The sequence below is a fragment of the Ursus americanus genome, chromosome 10 (genome assembly GCF_024610735.1).
Source record: "Ursus americanus isolate L20-20 chromosome 10, mUrsAme1.1.p, whole genome shotgun sequence".
NCBI lineage: Eukaryota > Metazoa > Chordata > Mammalia > Carnivora > Ursidae > Ursus > Ursus americanus.
Window position 1 is genome coordinate 642,428 of NC_142136.1, and position 22,120 is coordinate 664,547.

Genomic DNA, 22,120 nt, shown 5'->3' on the forward strand with positions numbered 1-22,120 from the left:
GAGACAACGTCCTCTGGTGACACTTCCACCTCCAGCTCTTTGCGGAGGCGCGGCTTCCCATTTGGTAAGGAGAGTCTCGCCTCGACGAGTCATAGTTTACTGCACACTTCTTAAATAGAACACAAATGATTTTCAACTAAAGTTGCAACTCTTCCTTTTGCTGTCCAAATTTTGTTCAGTTACTTAGGTTGAAAATCTGTAGCCAGAAGGAAAAATAACTGGCTCTGATTTATAGGTTGTGATGAGAAGTGTTACTTTTCTGATAGTTAAAAAAAAATCTGAATCAGAGGAAAATGACAAGAGGAACTTCTCAATAAACTAACTTTAACAGTTCTACCCGCCAGGTAGTGAGCTAGGCGCTCTTTGGATTCTCTCTTGCAACCCTCACCCAGCCCATGAGGCAGGTACGATTTCCATACAAGCCCCACTGGTTTTCTTTAAGATTTTATTTTAAATAATCTCTATATCCAACGTGGGGCTCGAACCCACACCCCAAGATCAAGAGTCACATATTTCACCGACTGAGCCAGCCAGGTGCCTCACCCCATCCCTGTCTTCAGGGAGAAAACTGAAGCCTAGAGATTGCAAGACTGGTAAGTGGCAGAGCTGGAGCTCTAGGGCCCGAGCCTTAACCTCCAGAAATCCCAGTTCAAAAACTATTCATTCCTTCTACTTTCCCTGCCCGGCAGAGAAGAGATTTTAATCATTTTAGGATTGTTGAAACTTAACATAACATCTGGCAAAAGGTAAACATCAAGGTGAATCGTTATTAGAATTATCTGACAAAGATTTTAAGCAGCCATTGAAAATATGATTCAACACCAATTAAAAATTCTCTCTTGAAAGAAATGAAAAAATATCTCAGTAAAGAAACAGAAGTCATAAAAAGGAGGCCCAAATGGAAATTATACAACCAAACAATATACAGTTGACCTTTGAACAACGTGGGGGTGAAGGGGCACAAACCATCTGCACAAAAAGCTGCATATAACTTTTGACTCCCCCAACAACTAACAGTCCACTACTGACCAGAAGTCTTACTGATAACATAGTTGATAACACATACTGTGTGTATGAATTATACACTGTATTCTTATAATGAAGTTGGTATAGAAAAGAATATGGCAAAAACATTATATGGAAGATAAAATATGTTTACAGCACCATCCTGTGTATATCCATGGACCCACACAGTTCAAACCAGCTTTTTTCAAGCGTCAACTGTAATAACCAAAATAAAAATCTTGCTGGATGGATTACACAGAGTGAAGACAGAGGACAGAATCTGTGAACTTGAGGACAGATTAACAGAACTTACCTGGTCTGAACAACAGAGAGAAAATGGGGGGGGGGCAGGAAGAAGAGTCATCTCAAAGGCCTGTGGGACAATAAGAAAACCCCTGGAGTCCTAGCAGGGGAGAGCATATGGGACTCAAACAATATTTGAGGAAATAATGGCTGAAAAATCCTAAATTAGGCATGAGACATAAACCTACAGATTCAAGAAGCCAAGCGAACTCCATATAGGATACGCCCAGAGTGTTATGGATTCAATGTCTGTAGCAAAGTCCTGTGTGAAGTCCCGACATGATGCTGTGAGGAGGAGGGACCCCCAGGAGGTGATCAGGTTTAGGTGGAGTCACGAGGCTGGGGCCCTGAGGTGGGGTCGGTGCCCCCGTCATAAGAAGAGACTAGAGACTTTCTGTGCTGGGTGCCCTCTGCCACATGAGGACACAGCAAGAGGATGGCTGTGTGAAAGTGAGTTCTGGTCAAGAACTGAATCTGCCAGCATTGATCGCAGACGTCCAGCCGCCAGACTGTCGTCCAGCCGCCAGACTGTGAGATTAATGCCTGTGGTGCTGTTAGAGCAGCTGAACCAACGAAGACACCAAGATGCACCGTAGTTAGATTTCTGAAAACTAAAAACGAAGAATGAATCTTAAAAGCAGCCAGAGAAACCACTCCTTTACGTGATTCTCTGTAACCTGTGTTTGGAAAACCACAAATTGAAATGGCAGCCAAGGGGCGCCTGGGTGGCACAGCGGTTAAGCGTCTGCCTTCGGCTCAGGGCGTGATCCCGGCGTTCCGGGTTCGAGCCCCGCGTCAGGCTCCTCCTCTGTGGGCCTGCTTCTTCCTCTCCCACTCCCCCTGCTTGTGGTCCCTCTCTCATTGGCTGTCTCTATCTCTGTCAAATAAATAAATAAAAATCTTAAAAAAAAAAAAAAAAAAAAAGAAATGGCAGCCGAGTTCTCACTGAAGGCACCGGGGGCCAGAGAAGTAGCACATTTTTCAAGTGTTGGAAGAAAAGAACTGTCAACTGCAAAATCCATATCCTGTGAAAATGTCCTTCAGGAATGAGGGGAGATAAAATGTTCTCAGAAGAAAACTATGACAATTTGTCACCAAAAGCAGACTAACTACGAAAGAATGACGAAAGAAAGTCCTCAGACAGAAAGGAAATTATAACAAAAGAGATCTTGAAGCAAGTAAGAACAAATGAACTGGTAAAAACATAATAGATAATCATGAGTTTAAAAATCCTATTTAAAAAAATAAGATAAAATAATAAAATAAAAATCCTATTTAATTATTGAAGCAAAGTTAATAAAGCCATCTGATATGGTGCTCATAATATAAGCAGAGAAAACACAACAATTATATTTAAAAAGTAGGGAGAGGAAAGGGAACTAAATGGAAATAAGGTCCCGTTCCACAGGAACGGGTGAAGCGTCGACAGCAGTGGGCTGATTACGGTAACGTGTGCACTACAGTGCCCAGAGTAGCTACTAAAATAACTATACAAAGTAACACACTCAAAACCATGCAGTCCTGGGGGCGCCTGGGTGGCACAGCAGTTAAGCGTCTGCCTTCGGCTCAGGGCGTGATCCCGGCGATCTGGGATCGAGCCCCACATCAGGCTCCTCCGCTATGAGCCTGCTTCTTCCTCTCCCACTCCCCCTGCTTGTGTTCCCTCTCTCGCTGGCTGTCTCTCTCTCTGTCAAATAAATAAATAAAATCTTAAAAAAAAAAAAATCATGAAATCCTTAAAAGTATGCAAGTAACCGACAAGGAGGTAAGAAAAATGTAAAAGAGGACAAGAAACAGAGAAAACAAATAACAAAATGAGAGACTGAAGCCCTAACATATCAAATGCAAATGGTCTCAACACCAATTAAGACAGGATTAAAAAAACATCATCCTGCAATACCTTGTCTATGTGAAGCTTATTTCAGATACAATGGCACGAGGAGATTGACAGTAAGAAGATGGAAAAGACAGATCACTGTAGACACTAATAAAAAACAAGCAGGAGTGGCTATACTGATATCAGATAAGTGAATTTCAGAATAAGGAAAATTACTAGGAATAAAAGAAATATTACATAATAAGATCTATCCACCCGGAAGACGAAATGATCCTAAATGTGTACGTACCAAACAAAACAGCTCCAAAATACATAAAGCAAAAGCTGATAGAGCAAGAAGAAATAAACAAACGATTTTAAGTGGGGATGTTAATAACCTACCTCAACGATTGCTGGAACCACAGCAAGGATACAGAAAAACTGAACAATGCAATGAACAAACAGGATCTCACAAAAAATACTCCACTCAACATCACAATACACATTTTGTTTTCAAGTGACTGGGGAGTACTTACCACAGACCATAGCTGAGGCCACAAGACAAAGCTCAACAAATTTAAAAGAATTAAAATCATACAAAGTGTGTTTGTTCTGTGACCACAGTAGAATCAAACTAGAAATCAGTAAGAGAAAGACAATAGGAAAATCTCCATAAACACTTGGAAATTAAGCAACAGACTTCTAAATAACCCATAGGTCAAAGATGAAGCATCAGAGGAGATGTTTTACATTAACTGAACTGAATGAAGATAAAAATACAACATATCACAATAAAAGAAATGCAGCTAAGACAGTGCTGCAAGGAAAATTTGTAGCACTAAATACAGTAGAAAAGAAAAAAGGTTTCAAATCAATAATCTACACTCACAGCACAAGAACCTAGAAAAATAAGAGTGAAATAAACCCAACACAAAAGGGGGAAAAAAAAAAAAAAAGGAAAGGAGGAAAGAAAAAAAAAAAGAAGGGCAGAAACCAGTGAAATTAAAAACAGAAAAACAAAGAGAAAAACCAATGAAACAGAGTTGGTAATTTGAAGAGATTAATAAAATTGCCAAACTTCTAAGAAGATTGACAAAGAAAAAGAAAGAGACGATGCAAGTTACCAACATGAGGAGCGAAAGAGACCCCACAGACATCAAAAGGGTGATAAAGGAACACTGAGAACAACTGTATGACCAATGAGATGGAACGGACCAACTCCTTGAAAACCCAAGCTACCACAACTCAACAAAACGTAGTAGATAATCTGAATAGCCTCATAACCATTAAGCAAATTGAATCTGTAACTTAAGAAAAATCCCCCCAAACAAATCTCAAGCCCCAGATGGTTTCATTAGAGAACTGTACCAAATATTTAAGAAAGAATTAACAGCAGTTTTATACACTGTTTTCCAGAAAACAGAGAGAAGGAACATGTCCCAAATTATTTTTTTAACCTAGTATTACCCCAATACCAAACCAGAAAAGGAGATTACCATAAAAGAAAGCTACACACCAATATCTCTCATGAACTCAGACATAAAAATTCTCAACAAAATATTGGCTAATTGTACAAAATGTACAAAAAGAATTATATACCACAACCCCCACAAGGTGGGGTTCATTCTCGGTATTCAAGGCTGGTTTGACTTTCAGAAGTCAATCAACTGTATCAATTGGCTAAAGAAGAAAAACCATACAATTTTATCATCAATAGATGTGGAAAAAGCATTTGACAAAATCCAACTAACAATAAAAACTCTCAACAAACTAAGACTAGAAGGGAACTTCCCTAAAGTGATAAAGAACATCTGCAAAAAACCCCACAGTTAACAACACATTTAATGGTTAAAAAGTTGATGCTTTCCCTCTAAGATGAGGAAAAAGGCAGGAACATCCACTCACATAATGTTACTCAACAACACACTGGAAATGCTAGCCAGGGCAACAAGGCAAGAAGAAGAAATAAAAGGCATACAGATCAGAAAGGAACAAATAAATTAAATGACAGATCTCAGCATTTCAAGGTGGCTCCAAAAGAAACTTCAAGAAAGTCTACTAATTTGTGACCTATGGTATCATCACTGTGAGACATGAAATCAATAAATGTGGCATCTGGAAACACTCAAAGCCCAATAGTTACATGCATATAGTATATCTGCTTAAACAAACTCAAGCTTGTAGTCCTAACCCATGTGCGATTTATCTTTAAATTTTATGGGGCTCCTTACATTTTCCAAGTGATGTATTTTCTGGCTGGGGTTCTTGAAATAGGTTGTATATACCGCATAACCTACAACTTTCTGGATAAATTTATTTTTCCACTTTTCAATGTGACTTCTCTCTCCACATGAACCTAAGCAAGTGCAGTTCAGGTTTTGGATTATTTTATTCGAAGAAGCGAGAAAAGGATCAGGCGAAAGGTAATGGTGGAGACACTAACAATGATAATCCCCCCAATAATGGCATGCATACACGCACATGCACACAATCACATACATGCACACACGCCATCACACACACACACGCACACGTCCTTCATACACGAGATCACACACACACACACATCCCATGTTCCAGGCATTGTGCTAAGCACTTTTATATTTTAACCCATTTAATCCTAACTGCTCTGATAGGGAGTGACCTCACCCTCACTTTCTAGATGACAAAACTGAGGAAGAGTGAGGAGAAGCAGTGCGCCCAAGGTTGACAGACGGCGCGGGAGCCCAGGCAGCGTGACTCCAGAGTCTGAGCTCTCAGCCTGCGCCACACAAGCTCTGAACATCTCTTCGGAAAAAGGTATTAAATGGCACTTTTATAAACAGAGGGTGGGAAGCCAGAAGCACAGGCTGTGCGGTGAAGCAACAGCACCCTGACCTGGAGGAAGTACCGGCTCCAGCCTGGATAAGGGTGGGCAGGCCAGCTATGAACAAGCCCAGCTGCACGTCCTGCACGACGAGCATCCCAAGCAGCACCGCGCTGTAGTCGATGTCACCTGCTGAAGGAAAAACCTATCAATAGCACAGATTTATAATAATTTAAAGTGTCCCAAGTCAAAACACAATCGTCGTGCTTATTTCCAAAATAATTCAAATAATTTGGTACTTTAAGAGAGCATAGACTTTAAAATCTCTTTGAGAGCAAACATTGAAACATCTTAAACATAAAAACCTTTTGGTAAAGAAAATCCCTAGTTTTTCATTTCTACTACCTTTTACTTACACAATTACAGAAAAAACACCGTCATAAAAATGTGGCATGGGACACAAGAATATGACGGGCCTGGGTAGCCAATTTCATGCTGTGTCCCTAGAATGTAGGAAGCAGCCTTCGTGTCCAGACTCTATTGCTCCCCTGAGCTGTTCAGGAGACCTGGCCTAGCCCCCTTTCTGGTCGCACCTCCAGCCTGCTAGCACCGCTACACTGAGCGTTGGTCCCTGAGACAAACACGGATCTGCTAGAGAAACACTGGCTCACCAGGTGAACGAACAGGAAGACAGTAGCCGGGGCTGCTAAAGGGACCACCTGCTCCTCTGCAAAGAAGACAAGACACGGATACCATTTTCCCCAAATCAATGCGTCACATGGGCCTCCGACATCTCCATTTCCAACCAACAGTTCTGGCTTTGGACCAAACTTTTTTTTTTTTTTTTTTTTTAATATTTTACTTGTTTGAGAGAGAGGGTGAGCAAGAGAGCACAAGCAGGGGGAGCAGCAGGCAAAGGGAGAGAGAGAAGCAGGCTCCCAGCGGAGCAGGAAGCCCGACGCGGGGCTCAATCCCAAGACCCTGGGATCATGACCCGAGCCAAAGACAGACTCTTAACTGGCTGAGCCACCCAGGCGCCCCTGGACCAAACTTTTAAATGTGTTTCTAAACACTTAATGGTCATGTTCCCCAACCCCACCCCCGTAAAATAAGCTTTTTCTTAGGAAAAAAAAAAAAAACTACTCCTGAGAACAGATATTTAAAGGTCAATCTGATAAAAATAACCTTATGGTAAAGAAAAAGAATGAACAAATCAAATCAAATAAAAATTCCTTATCACCAGCAAAAGTCACACTTGATCCTTCCAAGAGGCTTCCTTTATTCTCCACGCAAAGTTGAATTTTTGGTGAAGAGAGTATCTTGCCTCAGAATTTTGCACCATTCCGAATGGATAGTCCCATCAGGTCGCTGTTGCGTCCCTGAGGGTTGCACATCTTAGTGAAGAATGCTTCCCTCACAACAAATAATGGAGGAGTGGGACACTTTCAACAAACACCTCAACGGGTTTATGACCGCTGACTCTTGACCTTGGGAAATCTGTTAGGTCCTGAGTTCGCAATGACACGGCCGTCTTCCTCCCCAAGGCCTCACATGAGATTAAGGTAGTTCTGCCCTGTGCCCCTGATGGTGCTTCTTCTTGACTTTGAGGAAATACAAAATCTCCAGTCACACCTTACTTTTTAGAAACAGCATTTGATGATATACTGCCAGCATTTTCTATTAAAAATTCTGTTCTTTGCCTTACACCTGCTCACAGTCCAAGGTCTTAAATCAGTGGGCACGAACTATCTACCACCAGGGGGCAGGCGACACGGAACAGGGGCAGGGTGTTCGGGGCGGCCAGATCTCAGGAAGCCTGTGCAGAGAAGCAGCTCCCTGAGGCGGGACAGGGAAAGACACGCACCCACTGTGGTGACTGATGGGAAAGGTAAGTGGTATAGTCAAGACAGGTGAAAGTAATTACTCAGACTGAACTCTTATAAAGACACCACTCTCAATATTTTTTCATCTGCCTGCATTTTGCACTAAGCTTAATTTTTGTGCTTATCATTTATACAGCATTTAATTTCTTTCCTGTTTTCTATCCCTTTTATTAAATACTTTAAATGTAAGGAAAATAAAGAATATGATGAATACCCATGACTATGCTTTGCTAAACTGTAAACTTCTGAGACGCTGGCTTCAGAGTTTTGACAAGAAGTAAGATCCTGAGACACTGTGGGTACTACCAGGGAGCCCCCAACCACAGCTGGACCCCTCCTGCCACACCCCCAATCAACACCTTAGTTTTCATGCGGATTATTCCCTTGAGGGTTTTTCTGCTTTAACATAACAACATCTATGTATTTGGGAACACTGAGTTTATGATTTTGTAATTATAAACTTTACATAATATAGTCAATATCTGCAACTTGGTTTTTGTTTTGCTCACCATTACGTCTGAAAATTATCCATTGCTGATGCTTAAAGATCTCTTTTTAAAACTGGTATAGAATACAGCAATTTACCCATTCCCCAAATGATGGGCACTTAGGTTTTCAATCTTCCCACTACTGCAAGCATGTTACGATGAACATTCTAGCACATTTACCGGGAACACCCCCTTCCCTTGTGTTTTCACGAGGAGATTCCCCTTTAACCACTCCCAGCCTCCACCCTGGCCTTGTGTCCTACCCTGCCCATACTGCTCCCACAGACAAGCATGGTCTACCTGGGCAAGGGGAAGCGAGGTCACAGTGTGGGGGGTCTCTTGCAGGCCTGTGTTTTGCAGGGGAGGCCTCTGTGGGTCCACGCAGCACGGGGCTGGTAGCAAGTCTCACTCTGGGGACAGGGACCCAAAGCCACCATTGTCACATCTTCTGTGTCACCTTTCATCATAACCAAGCTGCTACCATGAGCTCTGGCTGCCTAACCCTTCATTGTTCTGTGGGTTCTAAGCATGGGCATGGAAGGCTGGAGCCATCTACTTGACCCCTCTGGGGGTCTGGGCCCCACTATCCAATGTACTAGGCCTGAAACCTTGAGAAGGGAAAAAGGAGAATCTGGGGAACACCACACCCACATGTGAAGAGGCAGGGGCGTCACCCTTGGGCATGCATTTCCTTCTGTCTCAGGGTGTAGCTCTGAGGACATAGCTTTGCACAATTTCAAACTTTCCATAAATTATATCAGACAAGACATCTTCTGTATTTTATATCTCTTCCTTGATAGCATAATGATTAACTCATTTTTACATCTGCAGTACTCCAGTATATATGAATACACCATAATTTAACTGCTCGTTGTATTACTAAATAATTCAGATTAAAATTTTTGCTATAGAAAATAACTGTTTTGGGGGCGCCTGGGTGGCTCAGTCGGTTGTGTCTGCCTTCGGCTCAGGTCATGATCCCAGGGTCCTGGGATCGAGTCCCCCATCCTGATCGGGCTCCCCGCTCAGCAGGCAGTCTGCTTCTCCCTCTGCCCCCTCCCCCTGCTTGCTTGCCCCCCCCCAAATAAAATCTTAAAAAAAAAATAACTGTTTTGAATATTCTTTCACATTTGAAGAGCTTTCTAGGACGTGTCTCTAGAAATGGAACTTTCTGTTGTGGTAGTGTTCCCCAAAGCGGCTGAGAAAGCTCCCACTGCCACTGACAGTGCGTGAGAGCCCATGCTCCTGCTGACACAGGGGACAGCCGAGGACACTCCAGGGCGGCACATGTGAGGAATGGCCTGCACCTGCATTCCCCTAACCACTGCTGAGTCCTTCTTCATGTTTACTCATCATGCACATCTCATCCCTGAGTCCTCCATTAGGATGTTCGGCCTATTTTCCAGTTGGGCTTCCTTTTGCTTTGATTGTTGTTGAAGTTCTTGATGCGTTCTAAGTATTCCTTCCTTGCACATCTTATATACACAGCAAATGTCTCCTCTTAGTTTGCAGCTTCTAAAAAAAGGTCTTTTTAAGTTTTACAAAGTTCAATGTGTTCAGGTTTGACAACATTTTTTCTTTTGGATTCTGCATCTCGATTCCAGCAATCCTCTCTGCATCTCGATTCCAGCAATCCTCTCTACCCTCCGGTCACAGGGAGTCTCCCATCTCTCTCTGGCAGGCTCTGAAGTTCTGCCCTTCACACCGAGGTGTCTAACCCACATCGAGCTGGCTTTTGTGTGTGGCTCAAGGGAGGCTCTGGTTTTATCCGTCTGTACGGACAACGAATTCCCACCCACCCAGTGGCCCACACGCTCCCACGCATGTGCGCGTCTGGCTGCCCACTCCCCTCCTGCCCCATCTGGCCTGGACGTGCCATGCTCTCCAAGCACAGGGACAGGACCTCAGGGCTTGCCATGTGGTGCAGAAGCACCTCACTTCAAATGAATATAATATAATTATATAAATATAATTATATAAATATAATATAAAATTCTTGGTCTTTGCTCTTAAATGAACGGTAGGCTCAGTTTGCCAAGTTTCATGAAAAAGCCTGCCAGATTTTTTACTGGGATAGCTGGGAGTTTATAAATTTGGGAGAAACAACATCTTTATGTATCGAGTCTTTCCATCATGAACATGAGGTCTCTCTTCAATAACATTTTGTACTCTTGTCCTCAGAGGTCACACACATTTTTTCAGAGATTTATTCCTAAGTTATTTTTTGTGGACATTATAAATCAAAGCTTTCTTCCTCCAGATTACATTTTTTAATGGTCCTGCAGGTGCCACATGTTAGCCTGTGAGTTTAATTATAAATTTCTACAAAGCCCAGGTTTGTCAGTATGCACGCCTACCTCCCAAACCTGCAACCCCGTGAACACTCCTACCTTCTTACAGTTCAGAGCTCCGGGTATGCCTTCTATAAAATGAAAAAACCTTCCTCCTAACAGTCCATACATAGACTACGTGGGGCACTTTGTGTATGAGGTTAATGAAATTTGCCAACCTGGAAACATCTGTCTGTTCTCCTTTGCTTTCTTACGTTCCGGTGCTTGGTGCGCGGCTGGATGGACAGCCATGCTCTCCAGCCTGCATGTGTCTGATGACACCTTCCCTTCTACCTGCTCTTCGGTGACAGCTCTGATGGGTGTGCATGCCAAAGACATGAGTCCACAGGCGTCCACCACCCGGAGTGGTGGAGGTGTGTGGATCACCTGTGTTCTTGGACAGGTGTCAAGCCCTCCCCTTTGTCCTTGCAGCTCTGCTGTTGTCCTGGGACGTGCCTTGAGTACATTTATTTTCCTGTTTTCCTCCTCGGTTCTGGAGTGGTACGTTCAAGTCAAAGGCTCACATCTTTCTCCAAGTCTGAACGTTAACAGCTGTTTCTTCCACTCTATTCTTCCAGGACTTCTACTGTATACATACTGAGCCTCTTAGCTATTCTCCTGTCTCTTGGCATTCTCTCCTACGTCTTCTGTCTATACCGTGTCCTATCTCTGTGCCTACTCAAACTGAATAGGCGCGATTCCTTCACTTATGTTTGAGGGCCTCATGCAAGCTCATCTGACAGGGGTTATGAGACTTCTCCACAAACAAGGAGAATTCACATCCTGACATCAGGTCTGTCACGGGTCTCTCCTAGCCGGCGTCCTCACGCACACTGACACCCAGTGTGTGGGTCCTTACAGAGTTGTCTTCATTCTCCTACTTCACTGCAACTGCCCCCTTCACCGCCTCTGTCACCTGGGTCTTGTGAGGGGTGGTCCTAATCGCCAGGCTACGGGGACACTGGGACCCCCACAGACGGACCACTAGCTAGTCCAGTTCCAAGCCAGGAAGCCGCATCCACGGTCCACAGCCCACGAATCAGCGGAAGACACCAGACTGTTCCCAACGTTTCTAGCCTCCGTTGTAAAACCCCCGGTATCAGGCGGTGGCGTGCTGCGTATGGCTGCCAGTGACGCCAGGAGCCTGCAGCCCATGACTGGTTCCATGTACAGCAAGACGGGTTTTACAAGAGAAGCCAGCCACACGACTCTGGTTTTCTCTTCTCCTATTTCCCTCTCATTGCTGTGTTGGTGCAGGGCAAATATCAGTGTGAAGTTACTACAACATTTTAACCCTGTTTTTTACTTTTACAAAATAAAAACAAAACAGTGAACATCACCATCACGAGTTCCCATGACGTAAACAGTGGCAGTGAGACCCTGGAGTGTTCACCCCCAAGCTTCGGATACAGTCTGGCTTCAGCACGTCCAGTGACGATCGGAGGCCAGCGTCTTGTGCACAGAGCTGAAGCTGGCACCAAAAAGGCAAAAGCCCCTTCAGCTGCCATAGGTTACAGAAGTCTGTGTGTTCCCAGCCCAGCTGCAATTAGCGCCGTGGACAGTGTCCACCAGTCGTTCCGTTTCAGGCTGCAGGTCACAGACACGTCTGGTCTCACGTGAGGGCAGCACTGCCACGGGGCGGCTCCAGCTCGGGGGCGGCACGTTCATCTCCTAAATCACCAATTCTCATTTTCCAATGTGGATTTGTTTCTTTTGAACGCGGTCCTCAAACTATCCTAAATCAACAAGCATGTAAATGCCACTTTTAGTCCAGTGGAGATTTGGAAAAGCTGAATTGGGACTGTGACTGTGAGGAGAGCCCCAGGGACGGGGGCAGAGTTGTAATTTTTCTAAAAGGCCTTTGGAGTGAATTCAAGTCAATGACACAGCTAATACTTCAACACATACTTACAACACATCACCACCTACCTTCTTTTTCACCCCGGGCACTGCCCACGAGGAATCTGGACACTAAGGGTGTGCTCGATAAGGACAAGCAGGTAGAAATAAAGACGCTCTGAGTGGGTCTGATCTGTAAGAGGTGTCCCCATAACAAGCCAAATGCGATCATCAACAGCGTCATGTAACATGGTCCTTGTAAGGCTATCTTCCACACCTTCAAGAGGACACATTTGTTACACACATTTAGTGACAATACGCAGAGCACACACACACACTGCCCTGTCAGGGGCCTCAATCTTTCAGGAAGGAGCTCTGTCGTAAACACACCATCAGCACAATACCCAACGTCGTGATCTGAACACAACAAAAACAGCAACCACTCTTGTTGGCTTCCTGAGTGCTCGTTGCTGTCACAGGGACTAAACACACGCCTCTCTCTGTGTAATGCATGTCCATGCACATACGACCTAATGCTCACAGCACGTCTCCACGGTGGACAGCACTACCTCCCCCCTCTCCCTGGATGAAAACACGTGGTCCCATGGAAGCCGGCACCGCTTAATAATCAAACACTGATGAGGCACCTCGGTGTTTTCTTAGTGCTGTTAGACATGATGGAAAATGTGGAAGAAATCAGGTTTGATTCTAAATCTCCAGGGTTTTCAATTGTGTTGAAGAGACACGATAATAAAAGACTATCTGATATTTATACAAACAGGAATGGTATATACCGACAAAAGAAATTATCCTGAAACTCATCCTACCCTACTGGAAAGCACTTGTTTTCTGCTCGGCCCACACCCTCTCAGACAAAAACCAACTCCCGCACCCAGGTCCTCTGGCAAGAACAGGAGGGGCCCAGAGAAGGAGCAGGAGGGGGTCAGCACAGAGGCTCTCAGGCGAACACTCAAGGCCCTAGGGCTTGGCCAGCCTCGTCTGTGCATTGACACACTATTCACCTTTCGGTGCTCTGAAGGATGTGGCCTCTTCCTCCCCTGCTCTGCTTCTTGATAAAAAGCCATACTTCCCTCAAAATCAGCCACATGAAAGCTAATTTTATTTATGCATTGAATATTTACCTTTTCTAGCATTTTTTATCTTTCAGAATTTATGCTCTAAAAATAACATCAAACTAAAACCTATTCTAAAATGTTTAATTTGATAGCCCGATCATGTAAACACACTGAAAGTAAATAAACTGAAACCATACGATACTAAATTGGGGGCAACAACACTGCCTGGTGAGGCCCTTACCTTTCTCAGCCTTTCTGGGGAGAACTCCAGGCCAACAAGGAACAGAGTAAAGAACACACCGACCTCTCCCAAGGTCTCCACCTGCACAACAGACTGCAAACACAATTGTAAAACCACATAATTTAATGTATTTCACATATGATGTATACTTCATAGAACAATCGTATGCTAACATACTCAGTGGGACCACCCCAAAAAAGCAAAGTATTTTTTTTTTAAACTAACTCTTTCAATGTGCTCTGTATCTGAGATAACTTGAACTTCCTGATTGTACGGTTTTTTTCATTTTTCTTGATTAGCTGAAGGACTCTTTGTATCTTTTTTCCTAAGGACTGGCTCATGAATTCACCTGTTTTCAGGTTAGCAGCTGCCACAGCTCTCTCCATCTCTGCCTGCCTTCGCTTTCCCTGGAGGATGGCCGGCACTGAACCGGAGTGGGGCGTCTGAACCCCGAGTGCCCACACTCACGTGGGTCTGTGCACAGCCATGTGTACCCACTTGCTCCTGGCGCCACAGCGGGCCACACCCCACCGGTTCTGAGATACCGTGTTCTCGAGTGCTGTGTTTGTTCTGGTTCTTCGTTCACCATTGACTTTCTAGGCCATTATGTGATAGTAGAGCATGCTTTCCACACTGTTCTATTTGGTACCACCTCCACTATTTACACTCGTGCTTTCCAGTGCAGCCATGAACCCAACATGTGAAAGTGAAGCACAGGACTCCACGTGTCCACGGCCGCCCTGACCTGCTGCGCAGGGACATACACACGGCCCGCCAGCCACCAACAGGACGGGCCCCATCCTCTTTCTCGCTGCCATCTCCCTCCTCTCTCTTCAACCTTTCTTACTCATCTTATTTTCACTGAATCTTGCTTACTGTCCATTCTTCCTGACGCCATCTGCAACCTGTGTCCTTGAACAGGGAACTTTACTCCACTCCTACTCATTGTGGTAGCAGGTTTCTGCTCTTACTCCTTTTCTCCTGGCTTTTCCTTACTGCTTTTACTTCTACTCCCTGTTTAAAACGAAGCTGCAACCTATGACTTTACAGTAACTTACTTAAACCTGTTCTTCTCCACTTAATGAACACAAGCCTGTCAAAGATAAACATTGGCACCACCACACTTCCTCCCTAAATCACCTCCCACTTCTGGCTGGTACACCCTAGGATTTTCAACTTGGTCTACTGTAATTACATTATTTTCCAAGGTACAGCAGACTTGTTAGGAATTGTAATATTTGTAACTTCCACTTATATTTATTACTTTATTCAGCCTTTATTATTATTCAGCTTTAATTTTTATAAGCAATCTCTGCTGTGAAGAAAAAATAAAAAAGGGGGGCGCCTGGGTGGCGCAGTCGTCAAGCGTCTGCCTTCGGCTCAGGGCGTGATCCCAGGGTTCTGGGATCGAGCCCCACATCAGGCTCCTCCGCTGGGAGCCTGCTTCTTCCTCTCCCACTCCCCCTGCCTGTGTTCCCTCTCTCGCTGACTGTCTCTCTCTGTCAAATAAATAAATAAAATCTTTTAAATAAATAAATAAATAAATAAATAAGGAAAATACATTTGTATTTTCTATCGTTTGTAAATACTCTGGAAAGGGAGGGATGGGACAAAGGCAGGAAGAGATTTTTCATCTACAACTTAAAAATTTTTTTTTTACCCACACAATTTTGTTCTCAATCACGTGGAGATTACCTACTAAGAAAACTGAATTAAAACCATTCTTCCCAGGCGCATGTGGGTGGCTCAGTCGGTTGAGTGTCCAACTCTTGGTTTTGGCTCAGGTCATGATCTCAGAGACGGGGCTCTAAGCTCAGTGGGGAGTCAGCTTCTCTCCCTCTGCCCCTACCCCTGCTCCGCGGGTGCCTTCTCTCCCTTTCTCTCTAATAAATAAATCTTTAAAAAAAGAACAAACCCAAAAGCCATTCTTCCCAGAGGCCACCCTGCCAAGTTGAGCCCAGCCCACAAGAGCACCTGCCACACCACTCACTGGCTCACCTGCCACGAAGGTCCTGGGCTTTGAGCCCGGGCACCGCCTTCCATCCCCCTGCCAATCAGACCCGCTGTTAAGATTACTTAGGGATGAGGATTTTTTTCACACCTTCTTCTGTTGTCCAGTCTGGAGAAAGTGTAGCAGTCCTTCTGCCCGGCGAGGTGCATCAGTTAGCGGCAGGGGTGAGTCTACAGGTGGAGTGCCCACCCCTCTGCCTGTCTGCCTGCCCTGTTCTACCCAGCTAGGAAGGGCCAGGGACGTTCTGAGGACTCCGCTGCTTGTTTCTCCCCACCCCGTATTACTCCTGTGTGGGACTCGGAACACTCACTCTTGGCACTCTGTTCTCATTTTGTCTGCATTGTGTGTATTTAGATGACACACTCTGGAGCCCACAAAAGCTTGGGGACCCTTCCTTACCGCCACAAAGTGCCATCGATACAGGACAAAACTCATCAATCTGTTTAGCAAACAGCCTCTAGCAACAGCAGCCTCAGCACTCACCGTGTCCTGGGGTTGTCACCATACCCCACATTTAGGCTTGATAATTCCTCACTACTTTACCAGCTTTATAATATGTTATAATTTTTTAAATTATACATTTAATCCAGCATTTTGAGTTGCTTTCAGTATCTGAATAACATAGTTCATCCCATTACTGAAAATAGAATTCCTAAAACTAATAAAATTTAAAGACATGAATGGATTTTTTCTCTAGTCAAGTCATCCATTCACTCATGAACAAAATTATTTCCTTATGGTTTAGAAATTTCTTATGAAACTTTATAGAGCATCTTCTTTGATATGGTTTATAAGAAACTACTATCTTGGGGCGCCTGGGTGGCACAGCGGTTAAGCGTCTGCCTTCAGCTCAGGGCGTGATCCCAGCGTTATGGGATCGAGCCCCACATCAGGCTCCTCCGCTATGAGCCTGCTTCTTCCTCTCCCACTCCCCCTGCTTGTGTTCCCTCTCTCACTGGCTGTCTCTGTCGAATAAATAAATAAAATCTTAAAAAAAAAAAAAAGAAAAGAAACTACTATCTTTATTAATTCAAGTTCAAAACTTCAAAACTCTTTAGTCTTTGTGAGTGTTTAGTATTCTGTTAAACGGGTGCTAAAACAGTTAAATCCCGCCCTTACCTTAATACTATTTAGTCCCGAAGGCCCCAGAAGTACACCACAAACAATATAACCAAACATCGTAGGCAACCCTATTATTGTGCACAGCCAGCCACAAGGTAAAGACAACATTCCTATGGTAACAATGTCCTGGAGGAGAATAAACAAAAAAGAAACACAAACTTAAGATAACAGTTGGCAAGACAAGGAGACAGGGCTGGTTAGTAGAGAAAGCAGATGTTCTGCAGACCCGGCCCCTCCCAGTTTCCACTCTGGCCACAACACCGCAGGCGATACCTGGGCTGACCTTCCCGGTTTGACTTTCTCGGCATAGGAGTCAGCCACTCCCAGCACTCCCTGGGCATCATGCACCTTCCTCTCAGCCTGTGCTGTCATCCTCTTTAAGACTAGCACAAATTTCAGCATCCAGGACTATGCTGGAGACCTGACCGTGTGTCTGGACCCCGCCAGCCTTCCCTGAGCAGGCTGACCCAGTCATTCCACACCTGTTACCCACTCTGGTCCAAACCCAAGTAGTGATCTCCACCCATAACACTTTCAACTGCAAATCTTTACACAATCCCATATCCTCTTTTACTAGACTGGCTTCCTCAGAGGGCACAGATGTGCCTCTAACTCAATCTGGAACGCCAGTCACCTGTGGAGAAGCCGGGTCTCATCCCGCACCCATGCCTACACAAAGCCACACACGACCCCTTAGCCAAAGCCTCTCTGCCTCACCAGATGCTCATTTCCGCTAACAGAGCTCGAGCCCATCACAGTAGCTCCTGCCTTCAAAAAGACTTCCAGATTCTCAAAAGGAAAATTAATTTTCATTTTAAATATTAAAATGCCTTATTGTCTTGGGGAAAAAATTAAAGATTAAGAGAAAATGTTTCAAGTCGTAGAAAACAGGGAATTCCAGTGGATACTCTGTTAGGAGGAAGGTCGTGCACCCTATTTACGATGCTCAGAAAAGAGCTCAGTCTTACGTCACCAGGAAATGGGACAGAAGGGGCGGAGATTTTGAGAGCGGAGCAAAGAGACGGACTACCTTGAGGAAGTGGTGATCTGCGCGTGGAACCGTGGCATCCCTGGGCTTGGTCAAGACGTACCGGTTGTTCTGGGAGTCAATCAGCATGCTGAGACCCAAATCATCCTCCACTTCCCTCTTTGTGAGGTTTTGCTTAGAATTGGCCTCTTCTTCTTCTACTCTGAGAACTGCCTCAAAATTGACTCCTTTCACCTGTAAGAATAACCAACATTGTGTAATTAAAAACAAGGAAATGTTCTCAAGTTCCATTTTTAGAGCATAAATTCTATAGAAGTGACAGGAATGTTTCTAGTATTCTGTCATATGCGATGAAAGATCGATAGATACTCATTAACAAATTAAGAAAATTATTTCAAGCAAAAAAGTGATGCGAGGGTCAAGTGTTTACGGTTTCTATTTCTCCCAAACAGCTGCTCTGCGTGACTCAGGGTATAACCTGTAACAAGAAATACATATCGGTCTTCATCCCCCGTCCTGGCTCAAAGCTCCCACACGTGTGCAATTTCCTACACGTAAGGGGCCACAGGAGAACCTTACCAGCCCTTTGCAACCTCACCCGAGTTCACAGCAGTGAGGAGACTTTTAGAAACCTGCTGGATAACCACAGATGGGGCTGGCCAACTAAGGAAGCGACCACATGACCTCCGGGAGGAGACAAGGCTGAGTTCATCACAAGCCTACACAAGGCGGCTTCCATTAAACCCTTCAAGTATGGGGTTTGGAGCACTTCCAGGTTGCTCCACACGTGAAGGTGTTCAGCTGGGAGGGAAGGAAGCAGACCCAGAGTGTAGGGTTGCTGCATCCACACTCTTCCACCCCTTCCACCTGGCTGTTTCTGAGCTGTATATTTCACATGTCCAGGTAACCTAGCAAATAAACTGTCTTCCTGTGTTCTGAGAGCCGGAGGAGGGGATTGTGGGACCCTCCAAGGTGAAAACCTGCAACCCGTGATGGGCATCTGAAATGGAGGGAAGTGTTGGGCTGAGCCCTTGTCCACAGGGTCCGTACTGACCCACGGTGCTGGGGGCAGCAGTGAATTGGAGGAGTGTGTGGTAGGGAAGCCCGATGATCAGCGCATAAAGGACACGTTCCTCACACGTTCTCCTCCCTGCTGCAGCTGGCGACGTTAGCAGCCCTACTTGGTGCTCACCCACCCCGGACTGTGTTCCCACTTGCTTTTACTACTGCGTGCTTTTCTGAGTCCTTCTTAGGACTCACAGTCAATTTCTGGCGTTAATATAACTTTCCCCAGAGAATCCTGAATATGTCACGGCAAGTGAGAGGTCTGAAAGCCTCCCTCGGACACGACTCCTAGAAGGACTTTATGGCCCCCTGGGCAGATCAGCACTAAAACCCGACCATCCCAGGGCGAGCTTTCTTGAGACCAGAGTCCCAGTCCCCCTGAAGGCAAAAGTGGGACAGAGATGAGCCACTGGTGTGGCACTGACAAAAACATGAGGTGAAGTAAAGGACATCTAGTGTACTTCTGCGTAACCAAACCAAATCACTTTCTGAGACACACAGGTGTTTTGGTTTTGTCTTCATCTCTGCAAGCAGCCCGAGCAAAGAGGAAATTGTCCTGGAATACTACTTACTGATTTATTGTCATCAAAAGCGTGCTCTTCTATTTCTTCCTCTAGACGATCGGCGGCCTTTCTCACATCTTCAAGAATTTCATCAAGTATGGATAAACTCTTGTTTTGATGTTGCATATTTTTGAGAGCTTCAACTTGATGTTTTTCTGCTGCAAGAAGTTCCACATATTCTGTCTCTTCCTGTTCATTGGTGAGAAATGAAATGTGGGGCTTATTAAGAAACAGACCAGGTTAGGACTTCCTAGCCCTCAGCTGCCTGGCCCAGCCACACCAACCAATGTGCTCTCGCTGCCAAATATGTTCATAATCATGTAAATCTGGCTCCGGTCAACGAGAGAAAGTTAAGTATCCTAGATCACTCAAACATAATGGAGCTTAGCAAAATGTTCACGGAAAGCTATTTGTATGTACACACCAACAAACGTGATATACTACTGTAACTAAATTCTGAACAAAACCACTCACTGAACAGATAATATTCCAGACATCATGCCTACATGTATGGATGTCCCACTGTACTCTAAAAACACCTGTGATACTTGATCATTGAGCTAAAAAGAATTTTTTTTAAAAGATTTTATTTATTTATTTGACAGAGAGAGAGACAGCCAGCGAGAGAGGGAACACAGGCAGGGGGAGTGGGAGAGGAAGAAGCAGGCTCCCAGCAGAGGGGCCCGATGTGGGACTCGATCCCAGGACTCCGGGATCACGCCCTGGGCCGAAGGCAGACGCTTAACGACTGAGCCACCCAGGCGCCCTGAGCTAAAAATTTCTAAGCAGGATACACACAAATTCCAAGTTACAAAGGAGAAATTGTTCCAGAAGAAAATGACAGCATTACTTGGGAAACTGACGGATGGTGCCAACGATACAGGTATTTTATACAATCATATTTAAGCTCAAGCTATCAATCAAATCAACATCCCTACTATTAAGATACATATTCCTACTTTAAACGGGTGGGGCATAGCTGGAACAGGGAAGCAACAGGACAGTCCCAAGGACAAGCATGACTGTTTGACAGACCTCAACTCAACACCATCCAATGACTCTAAGACACACACTGCTACCAACATCTGGACTGTCTCAGATGTGAGGCACACCCATGTGTAGAGAGCAGCTACCAACATCTGGACTGTCTCAGATGTGAGGCACACCCATGTGCAGAGAGCAGCTACCAACATCTGGACTGTCTCAGATGTGAGGCACAACCATGTGCAGAGAGCAGCTACCAACATCTGGACTGTCTCAGATGTGAGGCACACCCATGTGCAGAGAGCAGCTACCAACATCTGGACTGTCTCAGATGTGAGGCACAACCCATGTGTAGAGAGCAGCTACCAACATCTGGACTGTCTCAGATGTGAGGCACACCCATGTGTAGAGAGCAGCTACCAACATCTGGACTGTCTCAGATGTGAGGCACAACCCATGTGCAGAGAGCAGCTACCAACATCTGGACTGTCTCAGATGTGAGGCACACCCATGTGTAGAGAGCAGCTACCAACATCTGGACTGTCTCAGATGTGAGGCACAACCATGTGTAGAGAGCAGCTACCAACATCTGGACTGTCTCAGATGTGAGGCACACCCATGTGTAGAGAGCATGTGCACTTGCGTCAACATCACTCAAACTCGTGTTAGTTCTCTATTTTATAGTAAACCCACCTCAAATCACTACCACTATGTGCCTATCTTTAAAACCAAGGAGTTTTAATGTCTTAACTGTCCAAAGGATTTGGTAAGGCAGTAGTATCTGTTCAGAGGACGGCATCAGGGTCTGTTTCCAACATACCATCACACATACTGAACAGACAAGCTACCGAATCAAGGTGGCCGAAAACCCTGACTCAGCCATCTACCCCACTACCATGTTTCTACCCAATATACCGTACTTTGGTAAAGAAAGTTTACTAAGTCTGTACCCTCTCTACTTTTTTAACTTGTGATAATACCATCACCTTTCTATGAAGATGAAATATTTCACATACCAACAGTCTCTGACTTACAATGGTTGGACTTAAAACTTTGACTTCACGACCGTGTGAAAGTGATACACATTCAGTAGAAAACACACTTGGGATTTTGATGTGATCTTTTCCTGGGCTAGCCATAGGCAGCGGGACCCTCTCACGATGCTGGGCAGTGGCACGGGGCCACAGCTCCCAATCAGCCAGCGATCACACGGTAAACAATGGACACAGTGACAAGTATTCTGTTTTCACTTTCAGTACAGAACTCAATACATTACGGGAGCTATTCAGCGCTTTGTTATGAAACAGGCTCCGTGTCAGAGAATACTGCCCAGCGTCAGTGCTCTAAGCACACTGAAGGTGGGCCAGGCTAAGCAGCGGTGCTGTGCAGCTTAGGTGTGTTTAGTGTATTTCTGACTTGCTGTATGTTCAACTTATGACGGGCTGACGGGGACAAAACCCCATTGTTGGTCAAGGTAGATCTGTATTTAAAGTGCCTGGCACATAATGAATGGCATAAATGATGGCTTAAAAAAAAATCACAGAAATATCACATCTGATACAATAATAGTTTCATCTCACCATTTTAAAAATACGCTTCA

The 22,120-nt window shown here is 44.8% G+C and overlaps 1 protein-coding gene across 6 annotated transcripts in view; it reads right to left on the reverse strand.

Moving 5' to 3' along the window:
* Positions 1-22,120, reverse strand: part of SLC9D1 (solute carrier family 9 member D1) — a 44,417-nt gene that overhangs the window by 13,995 nt on the left and 8,302 nt on the right. For 2 of the 6 annotated variants that reach the window (XR_015725875.1, XM_045772891.2), the window contains exons 4-9: positions 19,546-19,725; positions 17,951-18,142; positions 16,918-17,046; positions 13,788-13,880; positions 12,561-12,747; positions 6,002-6,119 (exon numbers count right to left, since the gene is read on the reverse strand). Coding sequence is in view for 5 of the 6 variants with exons in the window: in XM_045772891.2 (XP_045628847.1) it covers positions 6,002-6,119; positions 12,561-12,747; positions 13,788-13,880; positions 16,918-17,046; positions 17,951-18,142; positions 19,546-19,725 (899 nt within the window). In the remaining variant the exon portion in view is untranslated. Of the gene's footprint in view, positions 1-6,001; positions 6,123-12,560; positions 12,748-13,787; positions 13,881-16,917; positions 17,047-17,947; positions 18,143-19,545; positions 19,726-22,120 lie in introns of all 6 variants that reach the window. The other 4 variants (XM_087864927.1, XM_087864926.1, XM_045772890.2 and 1 more) reach the window with 4 other exon arrangements.